The sequence below is a fragment of the Leptosomus discolor genome, chromosome 4 (genome assembly GCF_034619465.1).
Source record: "Leptosomus discolor isolate bLepDis1 chromosome 4, bLepDis1.hap2, whole genome shotgun sequence".
Classification (NCBI taxonomy): domain Eukaryota; kingdom Metazoa; phylum Chordata; class Aves; order Leptosomiformes; family Leptosomidae; genus Leptosomus; species Leptosomus discolor.
The window spans coordinates 9,451,692-9,463,860 of NC_141394.1; the positions used below are offsets into that span (position 1 = coordinate 9,451,692).

General features: G+C 39.8%; 1 protein-coding gene across 1 annotated transcript in view; it reads right to left on the minus strand.

The window, feature by feature from the left end:
- Positions 1 to 12,169, minus strand: part of ANK2 (ankyrin 2) — a 159,998-nt gene that overhangs the window by 27,034 nt on the left and 120,795 nt on the right. Inside the window, exons 35-40 of the mRNA XM_086464118.1 lie at positions 11,863 to 12,067; positions 9,972 to 10,068; positions 6,962 to 7,190; positions 4,640 to 4,765; positions 2,665 to 2,787; positions 1,059 to 1,091 (exon numbers count right to left, since the gene is read on the minus strand). Coding sequence (XP_086320244.1) covers positions 1,059 to 1,091; positions 2,665 to 2,787; positions 4,640 to 4,765; positions 6,962 to 7,190; positions 9,972 to 10,068; positions 11,863 to 12,067 — 813 coding nt within the window. The remainder of the gene's footprint in view (positions 1 to 1,058; positions 1,092 to 2,664; positions 2,788 to 4,639; positions 4,766 to 6,961; positions 7,191 to 9,971; positions 10,069 to 11,862; positions 12,068 to 12,169) is intronic.

Below are 12,169 nucleotides of genomic sequence, written 5' to 3' on the forward strand. Positions count from 1 at the left end.
TCTGAACTCCATTTTGCAGTGCATGGAAAAGATGTCCAACGGCTTTGGGGAGCAGGCCCTTCTCACAGTGCTGGCACTCTCACTTCTTTCCAACAGCTGAACATCACCAAAACGCAGGGATGCTTTTCTAACGTTACTCATTCATGTAGGGGTCAGACCTTAAGAAACATCTACAGCTGCCAGAACAGGGCTGGGAAGGCTGAGGGGAGCTGGCCACATTTCTGCATAAAGATGCAATTCAGTTTATGCTAAAGATGAAAACTCCACCTTTTACTTGGGGTGAACTTACTTGCAACTTCTGGGTTAACACTGATTCTGTACTGGACTTCAGTAATTGAACTTGGAAATCTGTAAGATCCAGTCTATTGGATGCTAGAAATGGACAAGATGTGCACTGCAGCCCTTTCAGGGACACAGGGAGCGCATTCATTTGCAATCTGGTCTCCGACTCCCCCCAACCCAAGTGGGGAACTCGCTGCTGGCGGTAATTGTTGGATTTAGGTCTGTTCCTCTGCCTCCGTTCTCCCCCACCTACCACCACTCACTAGAGGAAGCATATTCAGACCATGCTGAGGGGTGATAACAAAACGCATACTGTGCCAATGATAGTTTAGACAAGTCCAGCAGCAACTCTACGTTATTTTTAGGATGCGGGATGGTTCTCCGAATCAGAAAACCCCAGTCCCATTTCCCCTTTTTTGTGCCGCAGAGAATAAAGCTTAGAGAGTTACGCTTGTGTGCCTTATTCTTGAGCAAAATAATTTTGAAATTATTAAGGAACTGTTTGGAAAGCAAAATGAACTATTATAATATGCCTGCAAAATCAGCGCCTCTGAATCAATAAAACTTCAATTTTAATGTAGGGAAAATCAAACTCTAAATTCCAAAAGAGAGCCTGGGCAAGACCCTTTTAAGTGCGCTCCTCTCTATTGCTTTTGCAGCCCTGAGGTAATGATTGATAGGACTGTTTCACTATAGATTTAATCTTCCAAGTGATATCTGTTAGTTGTGCTTTAGTGGTATGCATAAGCAATAACATGCTGTTATAGCAACATTACCTCTTCTTCTTGTTCTTGATCTGATTCTGATTCCTTTCAGTTCCGAAATGCCATGCAGAAAGAGAAGGGGAAAACAGAGCAGGCAAAATGCAATTTTTTTCAGAAGAGTAGAGTGGGAAAAAATAACTTCTGACAATATTTATATTAACAGAAAAGAAGAAATTGCAGTATGTTTCTGCAATTGATTTATGATGTCAAAAAGCAGCAGAACTATCCTGTCAGTTTAAAACACAAAAAGCTACAGATTCAAGCAAATTACAAACAGAAAAGTTGCTTCTGGGTGTTAGACTTCTAGGGATCCTTATTTGTACCAAAACTTAATATATACACATGCTTTTGCACCCATAAATTAGTACAAATAACTTCTTGAAATAGTTAAAAGAACATTACCCATTGAAAGCTAAAATATGTTGAGATGTGTTATCTTTAAATTACACAAAAATGCTATAATAAAGATTATATTATAGGCAAAAAATGCTGAGAAAAAATGAACACCAACAGGCAAGATTTTGAGCAAACAGCGTAATACATTCCTAAAAGGCATGCAGCTCCTAAACTGACAAGAACAGTAAAAAATCCAAGTTATCACAGAATAGCAATAAACTGACTCTTTCTAAGGAAACAAGTGCTTCTTAATAACCTGATCTCACTTCAACAGAAATCAAGGGCACTCCCATGATTTATGAGAAATCAACTGGTCTCCATCTTGTTACTTACAAATACTAACTCATACCAGAGTTTTCCTTTTTCTGCCCTTGATATTGGACCATTTTCTTCCCCGAGCACATTACTGACTGTTCTGAAGAAAGACCATTTACACCACGTGACGTACTTATAGATTCTTGAAGGAATTGTTCAGATGTAGGAAGAAAAGTCAGTGCCAAAAGTCAAGGTAATATTAAAATCTAGTCTAAGAACATATTTTCGGCACTGCTATAAACTTCCCAAATGCTAGAGCTCAAGTCTGCTATAGTTTTATCACTAGCACCACAGATAAACAAGGCAGGCAGTTAGCTGCAAATGCTACTGCAAAGCCCATTAACTTTCAAATTGGCAAATGAAAAAAAAATGACAAGTAACTTTCAGCCCTTCTGTCCCTCACACCTTAAGAACATTGTACGATCTACAGACGTTATCCTTACCCGTTGTGAAACAGGTACAAACGGTAACTTCATCTCCAGAGCGGTGTCACAAGACACGGTTAGACAGTGTGGGAAGTCTTTGGTAAAAGAAAAAATGAACCCAGAGGTACTGAGGGAGTCCCACACCTGGGTCACCCCTGGACGGACTCTGGGTAAAATTGCTGTACAAAATAAGATTAGCACAGGTCGTGCGCAACACCAAATGAAACCACGGGAGCTATGTAGTGCAAACTGGACTTTCGTCTCCGTTCTGTCATCTCTTCCGATTCCTCGGAAAGTATTTGGTGACATCTCTGAACACTGGCTTTAAGAGTGCCAAACCCAAGAAACTGAAAGCCCTTGGGTGGTATTTATTCTTCTTTAAAATACCTGACTACACATCTTTAACAATATCTTGCCCTTTTACTCAGTTCTTGTTTACGATACAATGCTGGTGACTATAAATCAGTATAATTTCACAGTACCTTTGTGTAAATGGGTAAAGTGATGTTTAAATTGCATATGGCTTGATGAACGAGGCCTCTCGTAGACTTTGGCTCCTTCATGAATGATAATCGTCCACAGGGTTCTTGAGTGGTATCTCGCACCTGGTAGAGCAAACATACTGACGTTTAAGCTGTTATTTTGCTATTTTGCTGCATGATCTACGTGTGCCAGTCAAAAAATACTTAGCAGAAAGAGGCTAGATGTGGGAGAACAAGTCCACGTAGGCTTGTCTGTAAACGTACCTACAGAGGTATTTGTGCATCAAAGCAAGAGAAGACACAAGCATATACTCCACATTTTTGTATTAAATATTGTCTTTTTGTTCACTTGGCTACTCTTTTGGCTGAGTGGCTGAAAATAGTGAAAGATTACACTTCATTTTTCTTCTCTTGCAAACTGTTTTGTCAAATGTACTGATACATCATATTAGAATGATGGAATTTGCTGGAATATGTCTATAGGTGTGACAGTACATCATGCCACACTGTAAGATTTTGCAGTGAATCTCAGAAAAATCTCGTTCACAGTTGTTAGTAGAAATGAGCATCAGCACTTGTTGGTGAGGTAGTTTTAGCTTCTGTACAAAATGCCAGGAGGATCCCGTACAATATCACGGAAGAAATACAACTGAAAGCATTACCTCATTCTTAGTTTTCTGAACTGGTAAAATGATACAATTACATCCGTAAGTATTAACTTTATCAGACTGAAAATACTAGATGCAAAGATACAACATGCTTTTGAAGATATTTTGGAAAATACACAATGGAGAAAAATATGCAAAGTAGGTGGCGGCATAGATCAAGCGCTGATTTAAAACAAGCTTACAAAATATTGCTGGAAAGGAGAGAGCAAGTTTCAAAGTTGTCTAGCAGCATACAGCAAATTTAATGCAATGAGGGAGTGGGTGGATTTTCTCCACTTTTTGGAAGTTTCCATGCATAAAGCATTTCTCTCTGACTCTTTCATGTAACGCTAATAGGGCACCCGAGATGTCCCAGTAGAAGGAAAAGTTTGTGGGAAGAGGTTTGCAGTGCCCTCTGGATCTCTCTCTCCAGAAGAGGAGGTGACGGTGGCTCGGTGACAGCAGCCCTCGCTGCTGCTAGCACAGACCACAGTGAGAGCGATTTTTTACATGACTGACTGCTCCCTGCAGATCTCACGGACGACGCAGACGAGCCCGCGGTGTTTGTGCCGCTGGCTCTAAAGCATCGGTTAATTGCGGAGGAACGGAGGTTGTTTGTCTTGGCTTTTGTTTTACAAACCTTCCTACTCGCATAAAAGTTTTTAAAATAAAACACTGCAGGGACAAAATGAGGTTCCAGTGAGGAATTTATCAAAATTAATGGCTTCCTTTTTCCTTTGTTCTCAAAAATACGGTAAAACCGTAAGTTGAAATAGCTGAAAAGGAGCCAGGCTTTGCTTACTGCACCCCCAAGGAAGTTCTGCATTGCTGCTGAAGGGAGGAGGATTGGTTGAAGAACTGTCCTACCTGTACTTACAGCCACATGCATATTTACAAGTGTAGGGCACAATAATCATATTTTGATAGATTTCTGACAATTCTACAATGTTTTCTGACTTTTTTTTTTTTGCCATTTCTGCATTTTTCCTGCAATATATTGAACCATGATAAAGAAAAACAACATCAGACTTGATCAGCTCTTTAGATTATTAGGTAGGGAACAGCATTCCTAGAAGTACCATTCTGGGCTCTGAAGGAATGCTCTGGACACCTGCATATATATAGCAGAACACAGACACAGGTAATTATATTTAGAGAAAAATTTTACGAAGTTTTAGGTAGCCACTTATGGTTGTTTTGACTACTCAAGTCAACATTTAATTAATAAAGTAATTTGGACCTGTTCTTCAGCCTGCTGAGTTTATTGCAAACTCAGAAGTAGACAAAACCCAAAACCCCACATCCATAGGCACGTCTGATAACATTACCTTAACAAAGAGAGGAAGTCTGTTTTCTTTGAAGGCAAAAAAACTGAATATATGATGTTGCCCACTCTTTGTTAGTGGCACCAAATTGCCAAAGCAGTCAACGTAGATGGGTTTTCCTTCTAATACCTGTTGGAAATGAACAAGCAGCAAAGCAGCAATTAATCGCAGTGAGGTGGTTAGGATTTCTTCTTAAGCATAATTCTACAGTAGGTTTGATCGATTTCTTAAATTGCTTGGACTTGTCAGCATTTACAAGATTTGTTACGTACAGTTTTCTAAAATCTGTGGAAACATTTCAGATTATTAAGTCCCAAGTGGAATACATTGTTAATTCGATAACAATAGTCTGACACTATAAATGACAAAATGAGTATTTAATATTGTGAATCTGGGCAAATTCTCCATCTATATTTTTATTTGGAATTTTTTTTTTACTTGTAATTTTAGAACACTTTGCTAACCCGGCCTTATCATAACAGTCCAAGAAATATTTCCTTCAGCAATCAAACCAAAACTCCTTGTTTTGACTGGTAGGATAAGATGCCAGTCTTGGAATATCATGAAGTTGCAGAGGACTTCTTTACCAATGCAAAAACTTCCTAAATCAGAAATTACCTGTGTTTAATCTCCCTGCAGTCTAGCTGCTCTGCACAAGAAATGCCCGTCAGAGCTTCAGGAACATTGAGGACAAATTTTTTAAAGGTGGGATTCTCAAGGAAAAGAGACCATACTAAGCAGAAGAATATGCCATGCATCTATTTAAAGCACTTTCAATTTGTCATCCCTTCTGAGGAAGCTGACAGAGCCAGAAAAACTGCACTTAGCAGGAAGTTCGCTGGATTCCACGTAGGAAAGCTTTTGCCTGTTCAGCAACAGATTTAATTTTATTTTTTTTTTTTGGTAAAGCAGAATATCACTCGAACCTGCTAGTTTAACTTCTTTGTATGCCAAGATGCTGACAAAACCTGACTACTGTTGACTGCCTTTTCGGTGATATTCATTTACGGAGTTAACTGGAAGTTGAGATTTACCTGTCCTTTTTGGCTTTGACTAGCTCCCCTTTTCTGGCAACGCCCACTTAGTGTCAGGCTCAGGAACATAACAGTTCCTCAAAGACCACCACCCTCAAAACTCATCTTTACTGAGACATTCATCTAAGTTAGTGACTAAAAAATTCAAGGTGTCTCCTGGCAGTTTGCTACACAGCTAATTAAAACTAAGTAATCACTGTGGACCACCACAGAAATGACTATGAGGTACCTGGATTGGCCTTAGGGCTAGCCTGCATCCACAGAGCTTAGTTTTAGGTTAACTGAGTAAAAAGTCCATTTACAAAACCCATCTGCTCCTCTCAGCTCGCTGTTGGGCGACTTACGTCTTATCGTGCACCTGAAACCCCAGCCAAGCTACACAAAATTGTTACAGACTATTTTAGCATTTTGTTTAATAAAAGCCACGGGCAATGTCTCCTGCTCGCATAACTGGCCATCTCAAGTGGATTTCATAATACTTAGTTGGCAGTATCTGCTCTAGTTCTGAATCTGAATGCTGACCCTGACACCAGAGAAAAGGAGAACAACGAACCTGAAACTGCTGTACTAAATGGTAGCCCCCAACTTCATTTTATTACCTGATTTCCTGGCATAAAATCAGTCCAGTTTCTAAGTACCACTGTTCAACGGGTCCACCATAATACAGCATCTTGGGAAACCAGATTCTTTCAAATCAGTTTTGTCCTATAGGTTTTCTAAGCCTTAGTCCCCTAACAGAGACTCAACCAACCCACTTCTGTATTTACTGTCTCCTTGAATCCACCTTAAAGTTCCTGCTAGCTATTTTTTTAATTGCTGAGGACTGCCCTCGGAACACACTGGATGTCCCATTTGAATGCCGATCACGCTATGGAGAAAGCAAAAACCGGTATTACCAAAGCCAGACAGGGAATTCCTTTCTGACTTCTGATAATCAGCTGATTGGATTTCCTTGTGGGTGAAGCCCACGATCACCTTCCACCTTTGTAGGTTGACCCAGGAAGACCCAAATAGTCAGCTGAATATAGCTAACCTTCCCACGAGCACTGTGGACCAAGAGACTGGCGACTGCCTGTTGGGACTAGGATTTCACCACTCACATCTGGCAGACACTTTTCTCTTACACCTGACAAAAGCAGATGCACCACCTTAGCGTCATGCATGATACTGCATCATGCCAGTGTTTGTTGGCACTAGAATTTTTCGGTACTTGTGGCAGATAGAAGGCAGAAAATATTAGCTTTAAAACATACATAAGAAAATGGAGAAGACTAATATTCTTGTACAGTACCTCTACATCCCTGCTTCTGGCAACTTCAGCAAAATTTTCTTGTTGTTCTAGAGTTTTATCCACCTTGTCATCTGTCATGCAAAAGCATCTTAACCGTGCTTCAATGGGATCATGTGACTTGGCAAACACCACAAATTTGGCCATGTAGGGGACACAGATAATCTCTCTGTACACTTGGGAAGCAAAAGTAACAGATTCTTGTGTCTGTCGACAGTCTATCAACCAGAATCTGTAAAAGAAAACGAAAAGTTGTGTAATCAGCACAGAAAGACTTAAGGAAGAAAATGACATGTTCTCCCATCTTGCCTCTTACGAGGTATTGCTAGTGCATGTGAACTGGAACAAACCACCTCAAAACTTATTAAGCATACAGAGTTACTTAGGACATACCGTGGATGTTGCAACTCAGGTCTAGAACTTCGGCTTCCAAACAGGTCCTCTTGTGTCAAAAACGACCCTCCTCTTTAATGAAAACTGCAGGTTCTTTACCCTTTCTTTGGGCCGTTCAGGTCAGGACAACATTGCCCGGTAATAAAAATTAACAGAATTTCCTTATGCCTTTGTCAAGACAACTGCATTGTTATTTTGCAAAGTTTACAACTTTCACTTAAAAAAATTTTACTTCTGCTCCAAAAATGTAACAGCAGAAACGCACCAAGGAGTAACACGTACTGCCTTCTTTCTCAGATACCCCTTCATTTAGGTTCTCTGTGGAGCTGCTGACATTTCTTTTAAATAAAATTCACTGTGTGGGTGGAAAGCACGCTTGAGTTTGACACCCGTAGGATGGAGCCGGGAGTCATGAGAGGTCAAAGACACCTCAAAAGCTGATATAATCTACAGGGGGCTTATTACTTACTGTAGATTACATGGTATTATAACCTACAAAGCATACCTTTCAAGTGTGATTTCTCTGGTCTTACTCATCTGCAGTTGACTAACAGCGAATTTCATGCTGTGCTTATCTTCAGAACATTTAACAAACACACTGGTTAAAAACAGGCTGATGGCATTTGAAAGAGAGAAAGCATGTTTGGTACATAAAGGCTCTGCATACTGATACTTTCCTTTTCACGTGTGGGAGAATTATGCTATGCTGGACGCAAACCGGAGAGGCTGTATCCTCTGAGAAATCACCATATGCTCAAATGATTTGCTGTCACACACCAGCGGCTAAAAAGCCCAAACAGATACTAAATTTTTCAAAAAGCTGCAGCTCAGGAAATGGAAAACAGCGATGCCTCCAAGTCTGCCATTTATTTCACATGCATTTTAGACAAGTGTTTCTCTTTCCCAAGCTTTGGACAGAATTAGTCTTACAAATAGGAAAATTGTTCTCCATCATCAATGACTTAACTAGACTTAAACAAGTTACTGTGAATAGCAAACGGTCAGGAGTCAGATGATTTTTCAGCAAAGCACAAGGGCAGATGCACTTTCAAACCAGGGCGCAAGCGAAGAAATTCAAGTTAGCTTGTCCTTCAGCAAAGGTAGTAATTAACCATCTGCCTGTAAACGCATGAAAAAATCCCATTGTCTAAATCTAACAGCATTTAAAACCATGCTTGGGTTAAAGTAGCCTGTTGAACATTCATTTAGATTAAAAAGAAGAGGTAGGACCCATTAAAATCTCTATGTCGGACTGTATCACAGAACATTAGCAAGAGCAATCGGTTTTCATGTCGTCATCGGGACTAGGAAATACGCACTGCTAATAAGAATTGTAGTTCCATAAACTGTCACCCTTACTCTGGCTGTATTCATGTGTAGCCCTGCTGAGGTCTTCACAATTTTAGGGACTTTGACCTCTCAACTTTGCATCTAGTCTCCACATCTGGTTCTTAAATTAATCTTTAATTTATCCCTTTAAACAGAACACTGCAGGTAGCAAATGAGAGCAAAAATGCACTTTAAGATCTCCCTCTTGTGGTCATTACTGTTAAAGGAAAAATGTTTAGCTGAAATGAGAAGAAATGTACATAAGCAAAGCATCCAACTTCATGGGAAGAGAGCCATTTCTGAACTGAAAAAGGAAAAATAATACTTTATTTTGCCCAATGTTAAAGTCATACTGTAGATTGGACTGCAAGAGCTGAACTCATTTTAACATTGAATGCATTATTTTGTTAATTAGCAAACCTAATCTAATAGTTGGACACTGAATGTTTGCACTGAAGGGATTTCATTGATTTTCACAGGCAAGTTATCCAAGATTTTTGTAACTGTTTGCCAGACTACACCCCCTAAATTTAATACTTTCCATGTCATGGACTGCATCTCCTGTTACAGAGAAAGAGACTTTTTAACCGTTTCTGTGATACAAATCACAGACAGTGTACAAACTAAAACATACAGACACTTTTTTTTTTTTTTTAAAATATGAAATTTTGTTTTCCAAAAGACAGCAGTTGAATCTCATCACAAGAACAGATGGTTGGAATATTGGAATAGATTCTTCTAGATCACAATTTGGTACACCTACAGCCCTTTCTGCTGGATTTTTCATTTGTTGCATATTCTGGAGGTAACATCTTTTATGAGATGTATGACAAGCCACCCAAATAAGGGATTGCTGTTTCCATGGAAACTGACATATTTCTGCATCTGGGAGAGCAGGGGTATTGAACGTGAAACCAGATTTTTTACTAACTACCTGAAAATTGACCTGTCCCTCAGATTACTTGTTCAGAAAAACTGTGTATGTCATTAATTCATTTCTGGGATCACAGCAGATGCAGACTGCCAGGGACTAACGGCCAAGGTAAAAATGACAAGAACACACATTTCTCTCCACAGCTGGCAAGGACTGTAGGGCTTACAGCTCTTCTACATCATCTGTCTGGGCCAGGAGGCTCAGGGCTTCCCAATTCCCTCACCAGTCCATCCACAGCATAGACAAAGTATCTATATTCCTTCTACTATAGAAACTAAAATAGTCTAAAGGAAATTGTTGAAAAAAGACACGTGCTAGAAAGTAACACTGTAAATTCATGTTTTGTTGGATAGGTACCTGGCAGACACATTTGTTGTGAAAGAAACACATTCATTAACAAATGTCAGTGGTGTTGTTCCAGTGATGTCTTCCCATTGGGCAGGGGTGGTTCCTCCTGAAATGACAGAGATTTGAAAAAAAATTTAAAACCAAGCAAGTCTGCAACTTTCTTGCTTCTAAGAAATATTTTACATTCTTTTGAGTTTCTAATTGCTATGAAACCAGTAATTATCCCAGACATGCCTTCTCCTTAGGTCCACGCTACTCCACTAACGCTAGTAGGGTTGTATGGGTTTCCCCTGAGAAAACAAAGTGCCCAAATTATTTCCAAATTATGAGTCCTGTAACAGAAATGTTAAAAGAGGCTAGAATTTTTTTTGGGGGGAGATGTAATTTATTAGAAATTACTTCTGCTCGTTCCAGGCTATTCACATATGTGGGGCAAAAATTGGCCCAGATATAGTGCAGTTAAACCTGTATCATTACACCTGGGAAACAAGAAGGACATTACCAATAGTGACGAGTACAATTTACGATTTTGATAACCTACTTCTTTTCAAATAATTCAAAGACTGAAGTCCAGTATGTACATAACTGGGAAATTTCTTTTGCACGTTGCTATGAAAACCTATGAAACAATCTGTGTCTGACAAGCTCCCTGGAAGATCTTGCAGTTGAAATGCGTGCCTCCGCATCACGCTGGACAATAGACAGCCTTCTGGATTCCTATCAGTCTATTAAGAGTTTCAGCAGACATTGCCAGCTTCCTGTTTGGCCTGTGCAGCTGAAAATGTGGGCACAATCTGTCACCCTTCAGCTGTGTTTCCAAGTTCTTCAATACGTGTCCCTGCTTCACATTTTGGTGAATAACATCCAGTTGGTTTCCAGCTACCTTAAAATCACACTCAGCTTACAGAAAACAGAACTAGAAGTCATTATTTCTAATAGCATTTACGAATATTTGTGAAACATGAAGAATAAATCAAAAACTATGCATAACCAGGGCTAAGTCAGAAAGCGTGCCTGTCCCTCCTCTCCCAGACAGCTGACTTCGATTTGACTCCGTAGCACAGTCTTTATGCAAACCTTAAATCAAGTTGTATCTGTAAAGGAATACCAGTTTTCAGGAAATTCCTCCGTTCTCCTTTTGGTGAAGGAGTCTTGGAACCAATATCCCTTTTGATGTTTTCTAGAGGGCCCTTGCAGATTTACTGTCCCTCCAAGAAACTCAAATTCCTTTTTATAGAGAAGACCCTTCTTCTCTATTTAAACAAACATTGTTTCACTCTTGGAAATGCAAATATTTCTTTGTTGACCAGACGTTGTTTCTGGTATTTCAGCAGCTCCCTAACACCTTTGTATCAAGAAATTGTAAGAGCACCTGCTCCCCGGAACGACTCACTGGCACATCTCAGCATGTAATGCAGCTCCCATTGGGCTGGTATTTGAGATCAGTTTGAAAATTCAGAAAGACAATCACTTCTAAAGAGAATAAATGCATGCAGCTCAACTGAGACCGAACGAGACCCTGATCACTTTGGAGTTCTAGCAAGTATAAAGTGTTTATCTCCAATATTTTCCTCTGAAGCATACTGTGACACTATGTCTGTACTATGCTTACTCCGCTAGGCAGAGGTATGTTGGTTCTCAAGAAAAAAAACTGTAAGGAAAATGGAAAAAACCCCAAACCCGAAGTCTATGATTACATTACACATCTCTTGTTAGTCCAAATGACAAATGTTATTTTTGCTATAAAGCAGTTGTTTGGAAAGTAGTTTATTTTCACAGCCTCTCATCCCAGTCAGGTTTTCACCGAGGTTTCCATATGTATAATCCGTTTAACATATTCAGCCCACGACGACTGATGCTTTCAAGATGCACATACAAAGCTCTAGTATTTGCATCCTACCTGTTATGCTGCATAGTAGCCTTAAAGTAGGTGTGTCACCTCCATAGCCATTCATCATCCCATCAGTGGAGGCCTTGGGGACGGGAATCGTCATCGTGATGGGTTTGTGGAACTTCCTTCTCCTGGGCTCCAGTGTGACTATAGGACTGAAGGTAGCCTTGTTGCCTAAAATCTTCTTTGTAAGTTCAGTATGCATAGGTTGAGCCTTTCCAAAGCAACAGACAATTAACAGAACAGTCACTTGAAAAGAATTTAATGAGTGTGTAAAGAACAGGGTCTGTATATTGCCACGAAATCCTTAAGTTTT